The following is a 19560-nucleotide window of genomic DNA, read 5'->3' as shown; positions in this document are numbered from 1 at the left end:
GGCACGAAAGGTTTCAGTTTTGTTGTGGATTGCAGAAGTCCTTGCTAATTGATCTTCGCAAGCAAGTTGGTGTGTTCTCAATTATTAGAGCCATTTGACAGAGCGCGAGATTGATGAACCAAACTGGATGTGATATTTATGATTGGACAATTGCAAGTTCTTCTCAACCGGAGCTTGGGCCAACGGACCCATGAGAGAGCTTCCAGGCCCTAGCCGATATCGCGCCGCACTCTGAAAGACTCCATCGTGGGCACAGCTTGTATGGCTTCATTATCCCCAATGCAATGAAAATTAACCCACATAGAATTATCATAGGAAAAATAAACCAGATGGCTTGTTTATAGAAGTCTGATTCTGATAACGAAGTGAATGAAATCGTTGCAGACGTTTTTCCCGATAAAGCTTCTATACAGCTCAGCTTAACGAATCAATTTGGGATCAATGGCAACAAAAACGAAACAAAGATGTGAGGCTGAATCTTCAGGACATGTTATCCCTCAAATCAATTGTAGTCTATTCCACTGCGGCTTGGGCAGAATTCGCTGATAGCCAACCTTGAGAGTCCCTCCCCCAATCAGCGTATAGCTCCCGTGTAATTTTTGGTGTTACAATGTATTTAACCAGGTATGCGAATTAGGAATTTGCTACAACCAAGCGGAGTCAAAGCCGGAAGGCTATCTGCCATCCTCCTCACATCTTTTGGAACACGGCAGAGTGCTGCACAAGCATTGCTCCGATCGTACAACGTAGTTTCATCTTTCTGCGTTGATGTATGGACGCCACAAGCGGGGCTGCGAAGCCCCTCATTGACTTTCACCTGAGATGCGGCTTGGTCAGCTTGGTCAGATTGCTCTTGGCGATGACACATTTGGGCACAATTGGAGAGAATAAATTGTCGCCTGCCTTTATCAGTTCCGCAGCTCACTTTACAATTTCCGCAACAAGAGAATCGACATGGCTGACCCTTTGCCCGCCACAATGAAAGCTGCACGCCTCACAAAGGCAAGTGAAGAGTCTTGAGACATCCTTGTATTGGCCTGGACTGACATTCCTTTCCCAACAGTTCAACCAGCCGTACGAGCTGCAGGATATCCCAGTTCCCGAAATCGGCGACAACGACCTCCTCGTGAAGATCGGCGCAGCGGGATTCTGCCACACCGACTACCAGGTATTCGAGGGCGTCTACAAATCCCCACTGCCGATGACGCCTTCCCACGAGCCAGTCGGGACGATCGTAGCAGTCGGAAAGGAGGCGGCGCAGAAGTGGCAGGTCGGCCAGCGTGTCGGAGCGCTGCTGTTCAAACACGCCTGCGGAACGTGTGCTCCGTGCAGGATGTTCAAAGATCCGCCCGGCTCCGACAAGCCTGACATCGTCGTCTGCCAAGGGAAGGAGCTCCTCGGTCTCACTCACGACGGAGGGTTTGCCGAGTATGTTGTTGCTGACGCTGAGACTACATCGCTGCTTCCTGATGGCCTGCCGTTTGAGCAAGCGGCGCCATTGATGTGCGCCGGGGTAACTGATTCTGTGCAGACAAGCGGACCGGACCTGGAGACTGACCAAATCTTGTAACAGGCCACAGTCTGGGGCGGCATCAAGCATCTGGGCTTACCTCCGGGAGCGCCCGTCGCCGTCATTGGTGTCGGTGGTCTCGGGCAGCTGGCAATCCAGTTCTTGAAGGCTCTGGGCTATCGAACCGTTGCCATTGACAACCGTCCGGAGGGTCTGGCGCTTGCCGAGGAAATAAAGTCTACATCACTTCGTGCGGATGCTGTCGTTGACTACAACATCGAGGACGCCTTGGAGCAGGTGGTTGAATTTGCAGGGGACGGAGGTGTAGCCGGAGTTGTCGTGTGCACTGACGACGTGCCGGCAACGGAGTGGTCCGTCAAGATTCTGCGTCCGCGTGGCGTCTGCGTCCCTCTGGGGTTGCCGACTGCAGGCTTTCACTTCAACGCCTTTGATGTGGTGTTCAAAGAACTCAAGATTCAAGGGAGCTTGGTGGCGAGCAAGAAGCTGGTCGATGAGATGTTGGAGGTTGTTGCCAAGCATCGGGTCTGGTCTCACATTACGACAGTAAATTTCGAGGACGTTCCGAGGCTCCCGGAGATGTACATGGACAAGCATCTGAAGGGCCGCCTGGTGCTTAAGATGTAATGCGACTTTTCCTTGGCGTATTTCTTCATCGTTCAGCCTGAAGCCGTACAACTGGAAACAAATTGCGGGAATCGAGCTCAGCTGCCTCATTATTACAACACCTAACTTAGTAGTGGCTGTGACTCACCCAAAGATCAATACTCTTCAACTAACTTACTTTCATATATGCGCATGCTAGTGATGTATGTACAAATTGGTCATTATAGTGAGTCGTTTTGTGGTCTTTACTTAAAGATTATAAGCTCATGACTAAGAAAAGGAGAACATAAGACTGCGCGTTGCCCAAAAGCTTGATCTCACACCCACAAGTTATCTATATTTCAAACTCAGTACAAGACAGTGTAAGTATCTCCTATTTATTGCTATCGTACATACTAATCGTAGATATACAAGACGCAAATGGTCTCTTTGATGTCCGGACTGTACACTGTCGGTTGGATCACAGATCTTTCACGGGAGTTCCATCTGTAAGTAATGATATTTGTCTGGGAGATGTCGTCATCAGTAAGTTTGGTGATAGTAGCGGTGGGGTCGTCAAGTATGATATGTTTAAGTATGAAGAGGACAAGAAAGGTCAATGACCCAGACTCATCGGCACGCTTAATAAGCCTCCAGAGGTACTAATCCAGGCGGTTATTGAGCTACAGCGGAAAGTGGAGATGTTCGAGATCATGATACCGAGCATGCTTGCCAGCATCGATGAAAAAATGCGGATAGAAGGCGATTATCGGTATCAGGGTGCAGAGCACGATCGGCTATTCAAAGATGCTCGAACCCATCCAGAAGGCCAGAGGGACCCCAGACAGCTCATTACCAAGATGAATTCGAATGGCGGGCAGTGGTCGAAGACGTTTATGCTGTGCTTACAATAGTGGTGATTGAAAAATGGTGGGGGTATCGGATTTCACAGTTTTCAGTTCTTGTTTGTGTTTGGAGATCATCTTCAATTATTTGAAAAAGAGTATTTACAGGAATGCTACTTTGACATGCTCCTCTCTCGAGGAAGCAATCCATCAACCGCTTACAAGCCAGAGAGGGTGTTGCCGGCCTTGCCAACAACAGCAGCCTTGACGGCGCTGGCCTCAACAGCAGTGTAAGTGTAGGGCATCTCGGTGAGGGTACCCTCAGGGGCCTCGTTGGTGGAGGTGCCCCACTCGTTGCCACGGGCGACGGCGTAGCCATCCTCCTTGGAGTCGACGGAGACGAGGGCCTGGACGACGTTGTCGAAGACGTTGTTCTCGACGAGGACCTGGGCGCCCATGCGGGTGTTGATGCCGGAGACGGAGACGTTCTCGAAGTAGTTGTTGACGACGTGGACGGTGCCGAAGCGGACGAGCGGGCAGCGCGAGCCGACGTTGCTCCAGTAGTTGTTGTAGTAGGTGACGTGCAGCTTGCCCTTGTCCTCGCTGGAGTTGGAGTCGGAGTGGCCGACGAGCGAGTTCTTGTGGTGGTCGTGGAAGTAGACGTTGGAGACGGTGATGTAGTCGGCGCCGTGCGAGATGTCGAGCAGGCCGTCGTAGAAGTCCTTGTCGGCGGACAGGTCGCTGGACAGGTCGCAGTGGTCGACCCAGACGTTGGTGGAGCCGTCGATGGCGATGGCGTCACCGCCGGTGTCGGCCTCGACCTTGGAGATGGCCAGGTTGCGGATGATGACGTTCTCCGAGTCACGGACAAGGAGACCGATGCCCTCAAGGCCGGAGCTGGAGTCAACACCAAGGATGGACTGAGAGATAGGTTAGCTGATTGCACTTGATGGACGGCGGAGATTAACATACCTTGTTGGAGCCGACGTAGATCTTCTCCTTGCCGGAGATCTTGCCCTTGATGTAGACGACCTGGGCGGAGTCATCACCCTTCTTGAGGGCAGCCGTCATCTCGGGGAGCGAGGAGATGGTGGTGGTAGCACCGCCGGCACCACCAGTGACGCCGCCGTTCTGCGAGGCATAGCCAACGGGAGTGGCAGCCGGGGCGCGCTTCTCGGCCATAGGGATAGCACACGCCAGGTGAGCGAGGGCCGCCAGGGCCAGAGTGGAAACGAACTTCATGGTGAAGGGATAGAAGAGAGTTGGTGATGTGAAAAGAAGGTGAAGCTGATGCTGGAGAAAAAAGTGACATTCACGCTGAGATACCCGTCTATATGTATGTCCCCATCGCATCGTACGGTGCCGCCCGCGCCAGATCTGTAACGATTCGTGGAAGCGAGGTCCCTCGATGGCTGGACGCGGCGGAGATTCAATGGTCCGCTTGAAACATGGGCGGGACGAGAAACAGACGGAGTCACGGCCCGCCATGGTGTCGCAGCACGCCCAACTCACACGGCAGGGCCCGAGCAGGAGTCCAAAAGCAGGCCTCGCGGCTCCCGTTTCGTTCTTTCAGAGCCATGAAACAGGGGCTTGTGCATGAAGGCCGTGTGGGGTGCATCTCCCGCCAAGCGCGGGTCGTATATTGTCCTCCGGCTTCTGCACCGATCTGGTCCGGCCCTGCGGCTAGTATCGCCCTCACTGGTGGACACTCCCACCGAAGCGGCTCTGCGCAATTTGCGCCCTTGTTTCACGGCCGCCCGCCCAGCCCGGAAGCGAGGCCTTGGCGTTTGCGGAAGCTTGGCGTGTACGAGAGCTTGGCGGTTTCGCGACACTCAATCTCCATTTCCGGCGCGGATGCCTCGTTTATCAGACGGTGTTTGGGGAGGAGGTGTTTGGTGTTTGGCTTGGCGCCCCCCGGAGACGTGGTAGGGAGGCGACGCGAGCACGCAACACGATGCGAAGTTGACCCGCCGGAAACCGCAGCTAAAAATTCCATCCACTCATGAGCCGCCGCGAGCAGCCGCCATTATTAAGCTTAAGCTGGATGATGCACGTAAGAGTAGTCCCCTCTGCTGATCACTTGCATACATCTTTACCGCCAACACAACACCACCAACCGACTCTCGTCTTCATCCCTTTCTCAGCACGAGCTTACCTAACAAATGCCTCACTTCCCCTATCCGAGCCGAAAACGCCACCACGGATCTATGCATCCCACCGAAAACCCCACACCACCACTGCGATCCCATCTCACCGCAACGACCCCTACTCACGCCTCCCAATAAACTCCGTCGTATCCGGAACAACTTCCAACACGCCACTATATCCGCTTCCCGAACTCCTTTCCCCTCACCCACGCAACAACCTCCGCATCTACCATATACCCTCTATGGCTTTCCTTGCGTGTTAGGCTTGGCACCTGGCGCATTTCGATGCCTAAGTAAAGCTGAGCAAAGTCTCGATCCTGGTCTGAATTATGATGCCACGGATCAAGATATCACTGATCGGTCTACGGTCCATCAAGAAGAGCACGACGAGAATAACGATCGTGACTACGATGGCCAGGAGCCGCCGGAAGGAGCCGACGATTTCCTCTTCCCGGAAGCTCCCGCCCATCTCATGGCCATTTCGAACCGGGCCGTGGCAGAGACCGTGTCGGGCACGATTCGCGATGAACTGAGTCAACGTCAACAGTCGCGTGCCCTCAAGACTTGAGTGGTGGAATTTAATTACAGGCGCACGCTGTCATCTTTAGCTCTTGCGACACCTTTCTCACCCGGCAGGGCTGATTGCGTCATAGCATGTCGCAAGTCCGCTGTACATCACGGTAGCAGGCCATGCACAGTGTTAAGAAGACCGGGATCGGCCCTGCTTCTACGCACGCTTGACTTGTATCTCTGCTCTTGAAACCTTGCCTCTTGACGTCGATTACATTGAGCATTTGATTAAGTACCGTGGCCGTCGTTTTGTAGGGCACTCTTGATTCAACGGCCAGGAACAGCCATGCGGATTTTGGCGAACGATGAGGCTGACGATTTTACTGACGAAATTGGAACGGGTGCGGAGTACAGTCCGTTGGCTCGGCCAGTCCCATACAGCGCTCCAAATAAGCAACCGGGTGCCGGGAATCAGGAAAGTTCCGGGCGCCAAGACCAGTAGATTGCTAAACTCCGTATAGAACAGCATAGGTTGTTTACTATCAGCAAGGGAGATTTACAGAGCCGGCAGATCTCTAGACACTAACATCTTTAGCATCATTAGCACCGTGAATATCTCTGGCACCGTCAGTCAGTCCGTCCATATGTAGTAGGATTTCACGTAGAATTTGGACATTTATTTGCACCCACTTAATGTTCACCTTTTCTGTTTTTTTGAAACAAGATAAAACAAGTCAAAAGTCTTCACTTTTATCAACCCTAGACGCCGGCGGGTATACTAGCGTCTACTTACTCGTTCGTTCGTATCTTCGTATCTTCTCATCTTTGTGTGTTTACGTGTAGGAAAAAAAATCTACGCACGGACTTAGTCAGTCGTACTAATCGTACTAGCGGCGCTGGCGGCACTGGCGGTGCCAACTGCCACTACAATTGCCGTGTTACTGATGTGTCTCTGTCCAGCGGAGGATTTTGCTGATGGGAGCTGTGCGCACATATGAAAACGATGCGTCTTCTTCCTCAACACGTCACTGACCATTGCCTTGACATTTTCGTTCGACAATATCCTGTTCGTGAGTTCACTAAATGCAAGGTCGCTGCAGAGGTCTACAAACTGATTTCTCAGACACTAGTCCGGGTCATCTATATGCGCAATCCGCCGGACGAAGTATTTTGGATGGTATTCTTTCTCGCGTTCTGCAAAGAAATTTGAATTTAACAATGTCTACAAACTTTTCATTGCTGGCCATCTGAGCTGAAGGAATGCTTTGTGTTTTGTACCTTTTTTTGCTGGTGAACTCAAACTGTAGAGAACAAGTGTGCCAATGAACCCGTTTTCAAACCCCACGGACGGGTTTGCACAGTTGGGAATAGGCTCCTACGTTCACAGCTACACAACTACTCCAACAGATGATGAAACAAAGAAGGTGAATTTTCTATAAGCCAAATCGCATTTGAAAGACTGTGACCACTTGGAGCGCTTAAACCATTCGCAACTGTAGTATTTCCGGGCTGTTGAGGCTCCAGTGAGCCTAAGAGGCGCTCCTCACTGTGACAGTGGTAAGCTCGAATGTTTTTTGGTGCTAATATGCATGTTGGCACACTCACTACTCATTCTGGAGACCTCTACAATCAGGTAGTTTTCGGTTGGTCTGCGGGCATGAAGATTTTGCCACAACTCTTTGAATTGAACGGCCTCCTGGGGTTTGTAGCGTTCATGCGCATTGGCCAGGCCGCTGAAGTCCTCCTCACCGCCGAAGGTCTCCGGGAATTCGAGACCCTGCAGGTACTCCCAGATCTTGTCCTCCAGCTCCACCTTGGCGGGGTGATCTGCCTCAAAAAGATGGGCCCATTTACGCATTGCTAACAACGCCACGGCAACTGCAGAGACAAAAGCGCTGTCCCGCCCCTGCGCTGCGAAACACTCGCCCAACTGCGTGGAAAGCCGGATATGGGAACGCTTCAGCGTCTTCGGGACAGCTCCAGGCCTGCACAGCCCATCTCTGTCATCTCTGATAGCGCAAGCAAGGTCTCCACGCTCGCGTTCATGCTGCGATCCGAAAAGCTCGGGCAGAAATTCATGGAGACCCTCCATCCGGAGTTTCTGGAGAGAAGCGACTCGGAAATCTGTGTTGGCCGAGCTGATGCCACCACGGACGAGGTACTCGCCGAGATAGTAGTGGCGCTCGAGCTTTCTCTCAAGCCGTCGAATCCCGTAAGCGTCGAACAGAGCGGTTGCCGCCCAGACAGGGATGGCAAAGTTGGATGTATCGAGGACGGCGATGAAGACACGCGACTCATGCTCGGACCAGTAGTACAGCTTTCGCATGGCGTGACGCAGCGCACACAGCAGTGAGCTGGTCCATGAAGTGAACTCAGATCTGTGCGTGGTGTCCCACATCAAGTGCTTCTCGATCATCAGTCGCGTACTTTTTTCATCCCCGGAGGCCTGGTAGAGCCAGTCGGGATCGTCCGGAACAATGCTTAAAGCATTGTTCGCTTCCAAGCTGCCGCGCGAACTGGCCGAAAAAGCTCGAAAGAGGTAGCGGGGGACGCGCAGCCGGGCCTCTGGTATGCTGCTTGTTAGAGTAGTGCTTTTTCATATGGAAAATTGTGTGTATCCTACCGTTGAGGTCTTTGCACTGCTTTTCCGTCATGTACATCTTGGATATACTGCTGAAAATGCTCGATCAAATGAATCAATTGTTTGATGTGAAGGTTCTGGTGGTTGTGTTGCTCTCCGGAGTTCCTCAAGGTGATCCAGCATAAATAGACGTTCGAGTAGTGAGGCACAATTAGGCACCAGCACCTCATTTGGGGAATAAATCAAGGAAAAAGGTTATGGCAACCAGGATAAAATGTAAAGTTCATGCGCTTTCCACATTACATGGTGCCTTTTTGTCCAATCAATTGCCTGCGTACTAAGCTTTGCCATTCACCCATCCTGCTACCCTTGCGGAAGAGACTTGCAGTTGAGTCTTGGATTGGAGCCTGGCAGAGGCTGTGCCAGTGTGAAGGCAGTGCAACGCTATATCATCGCTGAGGCGCATGTGGCGTAAACGACAAGGCTGCAATCGTAGTCGTAGACTTGATTTGTTGTCGTGGATGGCGGGCGCTTAAATGTGGCACAGCAAGGCTACCGCCTCAACTTTCGTCTCTCTCGCCCCCCACCCCTTCATTAGCCCTATCGATACAAAGTAATTTCCCTTGGCTCTTACTTTTCAGTCAGAATTCGCTACTTTCACACACCAGTCGAAACAAATGGTCATGCGAGATAACAGTACCATTGGCGTATTGCTATACACTTTTAAGGTCGAACACGTTCCCCTTCAAAGTGACTGACCCCTTCCAAGCCATTTAACCACCCAACACGGTGCTTGGTGAACTGTTCCACTTGAGGCCTCAACTTGGTTTCATGCAGGTGGAAGTCATCCACAGTACCAATCCGCAGAATACTCATTCCTGGAAACGCCGAGCCGACACGGTACATAAGCGTACCACATGTGGAGCAAAAGTAATTCGTCATGGTATTCCCCGACGCAACGGTGCGCGACTGGCTGTAACTGGTGAGGTTCTCGCGGCCGCGTAGATGGGTGAGGTGCGTGTCGGCGATGGTGAAGTTGGAAGCAAACATGGACGCCGTAATCTTGTGGCAGTCGGAGCAGTTGCAGACAAAGCTGTCAATAAACCCAGGGCCTTGGGTTGGCTTATTATTTGATCGTGGTGTCAGCGGGCACCATGTAATGCGCAAGGATGGGACAGCAGACTTACGAATGACAACTGCACGGCGCCACAGAAGCAGGTGGCTGTCGCTTCGTCCTCCTTGGACCATCCATCGTTCGCGACGCCAGCCGAAGGGAAATACGGGCTTAATTTATCGGTGCTGGTGATTGTAGCCATGACTTGATTTTTTGAGAAAGTTAAATTGTTCCGTTTCGTTGATCTGAAGTGAGTTGATGTGCTAGCTTGGTGTTCCTGCTTCAACCCACGGTCTTTTATACTGGCTCATCACTCCAAGCGTGTAGACATGAAACCGCAAGATGATGAATATGATTACTGGAGGCATACACGATGACATAGCAGGGCGCGTAAGCGACTTTGATTTGTGCTTCAACTCAACACAAACAAGTCTTATTTGGGATAGGCTTGCTTTTGTCTATTGGTGCATTTAGGCAGAATGCGATGCAGGCTACAGAGCTGGAATGTAAGCGTACAGTTGTGTGCAGTGTGGTTGAGTAATCGTATGAAGGTTGCGGGAACAGTCCAATCGTTGTTGTGCGGGGGTTTCGGCGGGGTTGAGTAATCATGTGGGGTTTGCAGAGCGATTTGTGAAGGGAGGCAAAGTGGCATCACACGAAAGCCACGCCAATGAATTTGGCGAGGAATACTCTGATCGAGTTTTATGATAAAGGACCTTTTCATGATTCCCAAGGTAAACGCTGCGTTGGTAGAAGAATCGGGGCAGTTGCCACCGACTTTCGTCCACATCAACAGCTCACAGCTACCCCGAGGTGGGTTATGTGAACATTACCCACTACATCTCATCATAAAAGACCTTTAGCAAGATCTCCTACTATCTTGATGTTGTGCTTGACTTTTGTCTCACTAGCCAAACTCCCATGGGGATTCCGTAGTTAAGTGCATTTTGCCACGGGCGCAAGGTTTTCGCTAGCGTTTTAGCCTGCGAACCGACACGCATAGATGTAAGAGGGGGTGACGGGTAGAAAGCTATTCTTTGTCTCTCCATATGGTAACGGGCAAGATAGAAACTCAGCATTGCCGTCTCACGTCGCTTGCATGGGGCTGACCAGCCTGGCCCTTCTCTGCTTGCTCGGCGATACGAATATGTGCATCTATAGGCTTGCGAGATCCCAATTCGGGGGCTGAGACCCTTTTCCCTTCCCCGCGATCGGTCCTCTGCCTTTGTCCTCGATCGAGTCTTGCCCTTCTCCGCGTCTCCATCACGGCAAAAGTATATGCGATTCTCTCGTGTGGTGCCACTACGTTTGTAAATGCTGAGACTCGAGTATCTGTGCCCTTTTCCGATGCCAGAACGTATCGCGGAGTACTAAAATGCCCTGCAAACCAAAGTGATGTGCGTTAGCCTCCGCTACTTTGTGTCCATGGTGAACAGCTCGCCTTACTCGTATGTTCAGAATAAGTGATGGGACTTCCGAGAATGAGTCCAGGGGAAGATTACGAGATAGGATCGGTGGAGCTGGCAGCCGGGGGGGTTTGAAAGAGGCCTAAGGGACACCTGCGCTTCGCAAGCCTTGTTCTTAGTTCTCCATTGAAATGCAAGAAGGTTTGCTCACTCAGCTTATATAGTAGTGACAAAGTGGTTCCGTTGAGGGATGGACGATGCAATGGAAACGGCAAGCAACGCCACCTGAGTATCGCCCTCTGTGTTCCGACCTCTCGACATCTTTCGATCCTGTCGTGTTTCCAGACATAGCGCGCAGGTGATACCCCTATCCATTAAACCGGCAAAGCCGGCTTATTAGCTCCGGGCTCGGGGTTGCGTTGCAAGGCAGACACTGTCATCAGCCCGCACGAAGGTCTCAGTCAAACCCCATTGACTTCAGATTAGCTGCTCTCATCCTTCTACTAGACGTCTCACTAGAAGCTTTTGTTTAATAAATTGAGAAATACATCCGAAGCATCAAACGCCTGTATTGCTTTCATCAGTGTGTGACACGATTTCGGAAATAGACGAATTCCGATGGGATGGACTGTGTGATTGAGAAACGCGTGGAAATCAGAGTCCGGGTTCGGCCGATGACACAACACGTATGCATGGCCTCATCACCTATGCGGGCCATTCGGCATGCTCGGGATCCAATCATTTTGAACTCAATAATGCCCGCTCGAGTTTCGCGGGCGGAAACTGCCACAAGGGTACATTGGCCAGAGGCATTGGTGCCATAGCGCTATTGATAGGCTCTGGTGCTTGCATCGGATTCTCCGTTGTTGCCCTACCAGCTGCGTCTTTGCATTAGTGCACCGTGAAGTCGCGGCTGAAGGACGATTGAAAATGAATATGAGAGCAATAGAATAACTCCTTTCGTCCAAAGCTTTGGCGTGAACAGCCTGAAACATAGCTTCTCCCCTACATGATGATCAGAGTGGCTGAAGTGTACGAGTATGCTACAATTCTAAGCCCTTAGGAGGCTGTGTCTAGACAAAGAGCAGATGGCTGTTGCTTCTCGGCAGTTTGTGGCGGCGCTCGCCGAACTTATCGCGGAGAAACTTGTTCGCAGCCAACGCTCATTTCTCCTTTTCCTAACTCGGCTCAGCCGCGAATCTGCCTCGAATCTGCCTTGACCCTCAAAAATATCCCAACAAGCGCGCGATCAGCACAGCTACGACCACAAAATTAGCAGGGACTTACTCGTCTCTTCTACGGTTTCTAAGCAACGTCTCGGAAAACGGCACTCCCATGCCTCGTATTTTGAGTCGTTCTCAAGATCGACAAGGCCAAGGCTGTGCGCTGGTGTAGTTGCAGTCCGCCTTGCGCACGAGTGTAACCACCGCATCACCAAGTGCTGGCAGACCGGATAGTGGAGCGTGGCCAGCACCAGAAGATGGCATTGCCCCTTTGTCCGCCTAAGAGGCATCCTATAAAAGGAAGAGTGTCATCGCTGTCAGTAGAAGAACCATACCAACACACTCTCTATCAAAGCCATTCGTTCTCGAATAATCCATAATCCCGCAATCAACATGCACTCCGCTCTTTTCGCCATCTTCGGTTTCGCCACCGCGGCCTACACCGCTTCCATCCCTCGCGCTGCGCTCAAGTCCTTCGAGGTCACCGGTTTCAACTTCACTCAGGCCGCCGGCTCCGACGCTGCCAACGTCTACTTCTACGTCAACGAGCCCAACACGGGCGACCTGACCATCTGCGGCGATGATGCCGTCCGTCCGAATGAGCTCCGCTTCTGCAATGGAGCTCCGCAGTTCGTGTTTGGCGACGACTTCAAGACTCTTTCCGTTTCTTGGCTGTGGGGCGCCGACGGGTAAGTAGACCGGTTTGCCTACAGCTCACTATCTGAGGACTCAGGCTGACCCAGTATTGCGAAAACAGTCCCGACGACCACACTTCTGCTAGTGGCACGGCCAACGTTACGCTGAACTGCGTCGACGACCCCTCTCAGCAGGGCCAGCAGCAGTGCACTGCCGACGACTTCAAGATTGAGCCCACTATTGTTGCCCCTTAGTGGACGCGCATAGTGATTCCGGTGTGGGCTTGGGCCTCGCGGCTTGGGCCTTGCAGCTTAGCAGTCTAGACATTTAGTGCTTCCTACTTTACAGTGGAAAGTAGATAGCATATCCACTCCTTTACACTCTATTTGATTCCTCATGATTCTGTGAAAGTCAGCACGAGATACACGGTAGGCGCTCTAGACTTGGAGCGAGAAGAACTACCTCTCGCAATGGTAAGCTGTGAGTGGGCATGATCTTGAAGCACGTGATACGTTTCGCTTATCTGCAAGCCCCGCCACTGGCATTTAAGCCCCTTCCTGCTACTTGGACTCATTCCACAACATACACTCCCCCAAAGTCCACCAAAAATGAAAGAGCTTCCATACGACATAGTTTTCCAGATCGTGCAGGAGCTCAAGCTACTTCACGATCCGCCGGGCACGGAACACCACACTCCTTGGGCGCGATCAATTCTGTATCCAATGAAATTTGCGCCGTACGCAACGCTTAACAGGGCATGGAACATTGCTACCGAGAGGGAGAGTTTTCAGGATCTCATCGTTTATTCGGACGATATTCCTGAGCATTTGCGCGGACCTCTCACCACAACGCGCTTCAAGCAGATGATGAGTCGAGATCCTGCCCGGCGCCGTGCGATCCCCCGCGACATCATCTTCTGTGCAAGCATTCAGTCGCCACTAGATTCCGAAGAAGCAAGCACAGAAGAAGGCCGAAACGCCAACGATCGGATGTTTTCGGCTTCAGTCCGGCAGTTTTGGGAGGTATTGGAGGAGTGGCCGCCGGTACCGGATCATAGATGCCTCAAACTGGAGCTTCGACACATCGCTATCGCTCCTGAGAAACCCGTAGAGACGACAGATGATGGTGATGGAAAGGCAGTCAAAAAGCGGCGTAGGGATGAGATGTACCTCAATCTACCGGGCGGTCCGCTGCCGCGGCTGCGTTGCATAAGCTACTTCGGCTTGTCTGATTCGATCTGCTCTAATCTGCCGCGCTTATGGCCACCAGCATTGCTTAATATATTGACCTCTTTCCATGGACTTGGAAATGCTTTCCTCAATCTCCTGGACATCGCTGTCACGGAGCGAAGACTCTGGACAGATTACCGAGAAGGTGCCGACTAGCAGTCTTTGACCCCAGCTTTCGCTCGGATGAACATGCTAATGCCGCTTGTCAACCTTATTTTAGAGCTAAGTTCGGCCATCTCTGTCCTCCCGAATACCATCGTCAACCTTGTAGCCAACTTCAACTACATATCCAGAGGGTATTCCAACTGGCCTTCTTACACCTCACTCCCATATGACCCCCTTTCCATAAGCCTCAGAGACATTTCAACGCGCCTGGTATTTCTCACCCTCATGGATATCCGAATAACACCCGCGCTGTTTTGGCCCGGCCCAAACGAGCCAGCTTCAACTCCGCAACCATATTGGCCACACCTACTCAGCTTTTCGCTCTTGTTCGCCCCACTTGACCCTTGCGGTAAGAGCATCTATTCCCGTATCATCCTCACCAATGCGACTCACCCACGCCGAAACGAACAGAGTTTTCTAGCACCGTGTATCTTCAATTTGGGCGAGTACTGACGGCACATCAAACAGGGAACTGGTACGTAGAGGCACCTGGCGAGTATGACGAGGACATCATCATCCATGTGCCGGCCCTATTCGACCCAAGCGATTACATTTTCCGTACGCCTCGAGAAGAGCACATCAATCCGCTGCTTGCGGCCGCAGGGCATGCGGTGCGGCGCATGCCGCAGCTCAATAACATGGACATCCAGATGGGCGTGCAATACGAGGATGTGAAGATGCGGGGAAAATTCGACGAGGCGGACCTCTCTCTAAGGGTTAGTCGTGTGGCTGCTGCGGAGGATGGAGAAGGGCGCGCTTTTGCATTGTTTTGGGAGTCCAAGCCACCGGTTCCATGGGCAGCAGAGACAATTTCTGCGTGGGGAATGGAAAAGCATGCCGCGTTGCTGAAATTGGATGAGGATGATGCACCTAGAGGAGTAGAGCTACAGGCAAAGTTAACACTGTAGTACATTTGTCAGATTCAGAGGTTAGGTATAGGCCTTCATCTCCTCCTCCTTTGCTATTTTGTGGTGATCTCGAACACTATTTTTCGAAGCTTCCAATATATCAGAGTTGAAGGCAGAGGTGAGCGGGGCTGTTGAGGCAAGGGAAGTAGAGAATGATGATCTATCTGAAATTAGAAGAAAGCTGTTGGCTGCGTAAGTGTTCCAGTTATGTCTTCGGTGGGTCGTACCCAATGAAGTGTCTTCATTGGCCATGATAGTAAACATTAAACGACTGGCTTTGGCTTCGAAAGTTGTGCTGCTTATAGTCGGGAATGAATTCAGTTAGTCTGAGATACGTGTTCTACCAAGAGCTTTGGCCACTAGTACTTAAGAGAAGCACTATAGCTGAGTGGCACCTCGCGGTAGTGTGCCTCTTTATGGCTCCTACTCGTCTTTAACTATTGGAGCTGTTTTTTGTTCCATGGCGTGATGGCTATTCAGGCAAGTGTCGCACAATCAAAGATGGTGTGGAGCATAGTCGGAAGCAACCAAGTAAATATGAACCCACGCCAGCCAAGAACTGAGTTTGAGCTTGAATACATCAAGCCCCTGGATTCCTCGATAGGCTGCTTACAAAGGTCAGGCGCTCCGCATACCTATAAATGTGGCTTAGGCTGACGTCAAAAAAGTGGGAATGTGTCCACGAATTCGCGGGTGCACGGCACCGCCAATCCACCCCACAGGCCGCAGTTCACCGTTAAGTCAGGCCGAAGTTCCGTCGACCCCCTTACTGCCCCACTATTTCCATCCCAAGTAGTCTCGATGCAGCATCTCTGGCTGCAGTCGTGGTTTCCCAAGAAGTGGCCGGAAAACAATGTTGCCACATCACGCTGACACCGACACCGCCTTCAACGTAGATCCGGTGCAGCCTCGGCTGCTTTGCAACACTCTGTTCCCGTTTTATCCGGACGATACATTTAAAGTTCTTTGACCTCATGCGAAGCCTAATCAGGACTCGATTCTTGTCGAGAAATTCTCAAAGTGCCAAGACAAATGGCGAACCGTCAAGACGCAATCGAAGAGCCTTTCGACGCTTCGGATCTTAGCACGCTGGAAGCTGGCACAAGGACTGGCACACCGACTGTTTTCGGTATCCACGATCTTGGCGAAAGCGGCCGCCATGGTATTCACTTCAAGCATTTCGTTCGTACCTGCTTCAACCATTCAGCTCCATGCAGGTACTTCAACGTCTTGTGGGTCGTCGTGCCCGCGGCGATAGTTATTGTATGTCTTCAAGAAAAACAATTTGTTTAGACTTCTGGTGTGCTAATGCAGATTTCGGCGACAGGGTTTTGTCAAGCGTCACGACGAATCCGGCAGCTGGCATCTTGCGATTTTCATCCTCAACTACATCGCCATGGTCCCAGCGGCCAACTTGATTGGCTTCGGCGGAGAGCAAATTGTGCGCAAGGTATACAATGTTGTTGGACTGATCATCGAGACAACATTGGGGTCCATCGTTGAAATAGTGGTCTTTACCATTTTGATTACCAGGACTGCCTCGGAGACGTTCGATCCGATTCAAATTATCCAAGCCGCCATTCTCGGATCTGTTCTTGCCAATCTGTTGTTTTGCATTGGCCTGTGCTTCTTCATTGGCGGCATGAAACGCGAAGAGCAGAAGTTCCATTCTGCGATTGGAGAAGTCGGAGGTGCGCTTATTTTGGTAGCTGGAAGTAAGTTTGTTCTCAAATTACATGTGGCTGGCTCTAATCGGCGACAGTGGCTCTGATCCTTCCCTCTGCCTATATCAACACCCTTCAGGACACCGAATATGGCGGGACTGGAGATTTCGATCTGGATGCCCTTAGGATAAGCCGTGGGACAGCTTTCATTCTACTAGCCTCTTACATGGTGTAAGTCATATGAAAGCGAACTGTGTTGCTCAGCTGCTGATGTGCCCAGCTACCTGTGGTACCAAACAAATTCGCACCGCAGTTTGTATTCCGACGTCTTCAATCACGACCTGATAGTAGGCGAGAACCACGATAAGGCTGTTGAAGAGGAAAAACTCAGCTTTAGCGAATGCCTTCTCGCTCTATTTATCTCTGTCGGCTGCGTTTGTTGCATCGCTTACCTGCTCGTAGACCAGATTCACTTTATCGTCGAAGAGCGTCACGTTAAGGATGCCTTTGTTGGCTTAATCCTTGTTCCAGTCGTCGAAAAAGCGGCTGAGCATCTGACAGCTATTGGCGACGCTTCTGACAACAGAATGAACTTCGCGTTGTTCCATGTTGTCGGATCCTGTATCCAGACCGTTATGCTTATTACCCCCATCATCATTTTCATTGGCTGGGGTGTAGGGAAAGACATGAGCTTGGCCTTTGAGCCATTTCAAGCTATCGTCCTCATTCTTGCTATTTTGGTAGTTGGCAGCTTCTTGCGCGACGGTAGAAGCGATTACCTCAGAGGCTTTCTGTGCCTTGTGGCTTACCTGATTATTGCTGTTTGTTCTTATTACTATCCGAACCCCACCAAAACGGAGACGCATTCGACACGACTGATAAGCCAGTACAAGGGATTTAGTCAGGCGGCTTGATAGCGGTCAAGGGGAGAAATAGATTTAACTAGATTGATCTCACGTTCTGATGTGACTGGACAGAACCGTTATTATTTTTAAGGCTCAAACTCGCACTTTTCCCGGAGGAACATTTCCATCCTCCTAAGTAGACAGCGGATTCTTTTGATTTGAGCTGGTGTGACAGCAAACAACCTCGAAACTGCCCTGTGTAGTAATCAGAGTAGCAGGGTCACATATGCCGTGATCTTGTGATTAGTATGTGACCAGCGGTTCAACAGTCCGGAACATGTTGGCTCTGCTCGATCGCTGGGTCATCAGGCCAATCAAGGGTACCTGTTTAAAACCAGAAAGTTTCGACTTCGTATTCATCTCGCTTATGGGCCGATCAGGATTTTATCCGCAAGTATACTGACATATCAAACATCTTTCTGCCTTTTCTTGACTGTCTACCAACTCCAACAGGCTAAAGAGTCTAAGAGGCCTGATATATTAACCATAATCGTCCCACGCAGAGTTTAAAGTTGCGCGTATAACTCGCACCTAGTACTCGCTATTTCCACCAATTGGAAGCTCTAGCATCGGTCATACCATTTTAGTAGTCTTGCTCAAATTTGAGCTCTTGATTGGAGTTGCTGTTCTTTTTTAAGAAAAAGTTAAAGATGGAGCGGGGCTTTGGGGGCAAAAGTATCAGGCCACCACAGCGATTTCCTTAAGACTGTTCGCTCCGTAGTGCTCTTGCTCCCAACCGGTGCAAATTGAGACGCACTTCTAAAGTATCAGGATGCGCTACTCCCTATCTATCTTTCTGCTCTGTCTTGTCCTTCAAGCCTCGGCCGATGAGTGGCATTTTGGAAAGAATTTCTCTCTTGGCCCCACGACAGGCAACACCTATATCGCCAAGGTGTCATGGTCTCTGAATCCACCGGATGTTCCTTGCGGTGCTGTTACGGAAGACGAAAATGACCCCATGTGGATGTCCATTTGGATTGGCGTAGCAAAAGACTTCCACGACCAGAATGCCGACCTTTTCCAGCCACTCCTGAACTGGCAAGAGGACCAAGAGGCTACGTGAGTTCTTCTCGTGACCCGTTCGCTTGGGTACAAATTGACAGTGTTTTTCCTGAACAGTGGATGCTCTGCGACATCTAAACAGTGGTGCGTTGCAGCGAGTACCTATACGCCATGTACGCCCTTTCTCTAATATTGCCTTTTGTGTATGTACACTGATATAATCACAGCTGAACAAGTAGCAGAAGACTATGATGCCGTCCCGTTGGATGCTACTCTTGACTTCGAGTGTCTGCACTCTCATCCTTGCGAAACAACTTCGCTGAGTTTTAATGGCTGACACAACTATAGTAAATATTGACAGCTCTAAAAACGTGGAGCAGAAAGTGTGGATCAACGGCAAGCTGTCTTCCCAGAGATCTGACAGTATGTTACGCGGTTCTTACGGTACTTCTCTTAGCTGACGTGACCCAGCCGATGGCTCGGCACCTACGGTGCTTTATTCGGGGAACGAGTGCTACAGGGGTACCTGCGGAACTTTGGATGCCTATAGTAAGTAACTATGGCTCGGGAGAAATTTCAATTATACTGATAATGTTTCCTTAGCGTGGAAGAATATCACAGTCGTCTTGAGCGCAGCGGATAAGAAATTTGGTGACACGTTGGACATTAGCCACGGCTCTAGTACCTCTGGCTGCATAAGCACGTCCGATGAAGGAAAGACTTGGCATATTGACTCTGTCACGATTGCGAAGGACTATTTCTACAGCGACAATTCTACGAAGGAGTGTCCTTCATAGAGAGTCAGCTGAGAAAGCAGGAGTCAATTGGGAAGATGATGGGTAAGTGATGTAGGATGAAGAATAAATGGTCAGTATGCCGACTATTTATGGATGTTGGACTGAGGCGACGAATTAAGACAATTTCTCCGTGGGGCCACGAGGAACGAACGTCGAAATGCCATTTATGTATCGTCTTGCGAATCTATTCAACCTATGACGTCTGCCCAACGAAAGGCTTGGCACGCGCTGGACTTTGCTTTTGGTCCTTGCTGAAGCGTAGGTATATTCGGCGAAATGGTTCAACGAGCTTAGAAGGCGCCGGCGAAAATTTGG

The 19560-nt window shown here is 50.9% G+C and overlaps 6 protein-coding genes across 6 annotated transcripts; 4 read left to right on the top strand and 2 right to left on the bottom strand.

Moving 5' to 3' along the window:
- Positions 1-772: 772 nt before the first annotated feature.
- Positions 773-2155, top strand: LTHEOB_8200 (alcohol dehydrogenase; the record flags this gene model as incomplete). The annotated part of the gene is made up of 3 exons (XM_035517652.1): positions 773-841; positions 1064-1513; positions 1574-2155. 3 exons carry the CDS (start codon positions 773-775, stop codon positions 2153-2155), a joined length of 1101 nt encoding a protein of 366 aa, XP_035370747.1.
- Positions 2156-3176: 1021 nt separating this feature from the next.
- LTHEOB_8199 (Pectate lyase) lies at positions 3177-4200 on the bottom strand (the record flags this gene model as incomplete). Its single annotated transcript, XM_035517649.1, has 2 exons — positions 3177-3878; positions 3931-4200. The coding sequence occupies 2 exons, from the start codon at positions 4198-4200 to the stop codon at positions 3177-3179; spliced, it is 972 nt and encodes a 323-aa protein (XP_035370746.1).
- Positions 4201-7144: 2944 nt separating this feature from the next.
- LTHEOB_8198 (Threonyl alanyl tRNA synthetase Sad protein) lies at positions 7145-9512 on the bottom strand (the record flags this gene model as incomplete). Its single annotated transcript, XM_035517648.1, has 5 exons — positions 7145-7161; positions 7221-8180; positions 8239-8254; positions 8956-9318; positions 9384-9512. 5 exons carry the CDS (start codon positions 9510-9512, stop codon positions 7145-7147), a joined length of 1485 nt encoding a protein of 494 aa, XP_035370745.1.
- A 2820-nt stretch (positions 9513-12332) lies between these two features.
- On the top strand, positions 12333-12829 carry LTHEOB_8197 (Secreted hemolysin-type calcium-binding protein; the record flags this gene model as incomplete). Its single annotated transcript, XM_035517647.1, has 2 exons — positions 12333-12628; positions 12697-12829. The coding sequence occupies 2 exons, from the start codon at positions 12333-12335 to the stop codon at positions 12827-12829; spliced, it is 429 nt and encodes a 142-aa protein (XP_035370744.1).
- Positions 12830-15909: 3080 nt separating this feature from the next.
- Positions 15910-17099, top strand: LTHEOB_8196 (Ca2+ H+ antiporter; the record flags this gene model as incomplete). Its single annotated transcript, XM_035517646.1, has 5 exons — positions 15910-16140; positions 16205-16568; positions 16640-16772; positions 16822-16888; positions 17073-17099. The coding sequence occupies 5 exons, from the start codon at positions 15910-15912 to the stop codon at positions 17097-17099; spliced, it is 822 nt and encodes a 273-aa protein (XP_035370743.1).
- A 1119-nt stretch (positions 17100-18218) lies between these two features.
- Positions 18219-19245, top strand: LTHEOB_8195 (uncharacterized protein; the record flags this gene model as incomplete). Its single annotated transcript, XM_035517645.1, has 6 exons — positions 18219-18505; positions 18566-18621; positions 18676-18735; positions 18797-18871; positions 18920-18997; positions 19052-19245. The coding sequence occupies 6 exons, from the start codon at positions 18219-18221 to the stop codon at positions 19243-19245; spliced, it is 750 nt and encodes a 249-aa protein (XP_035370742.1).
- Positions 19246-19560: the final 315 nt, after the last annotated feature.

This window comes from Lasiodiplodia theobromae (genome assembly GCF_012971845.1).
Source record: "Lasiodiplodia theobromae strain AM2As chromosome Unknown scaffold_25, whole genome shotgun sequence".
Taxonomy (NCBI): Eukaryota; Fungi; Ascomycota; class Dothideomycetes; order Botryosphaeriales; family Botryosphaeriaceae; genus Lasiodiplodia; species Lasiodiplodia theobromae.
Note: the sequence above shows the minus strand (reverse complement) of the source record. Positions and strands in the feature narration are given on the sequence as shown.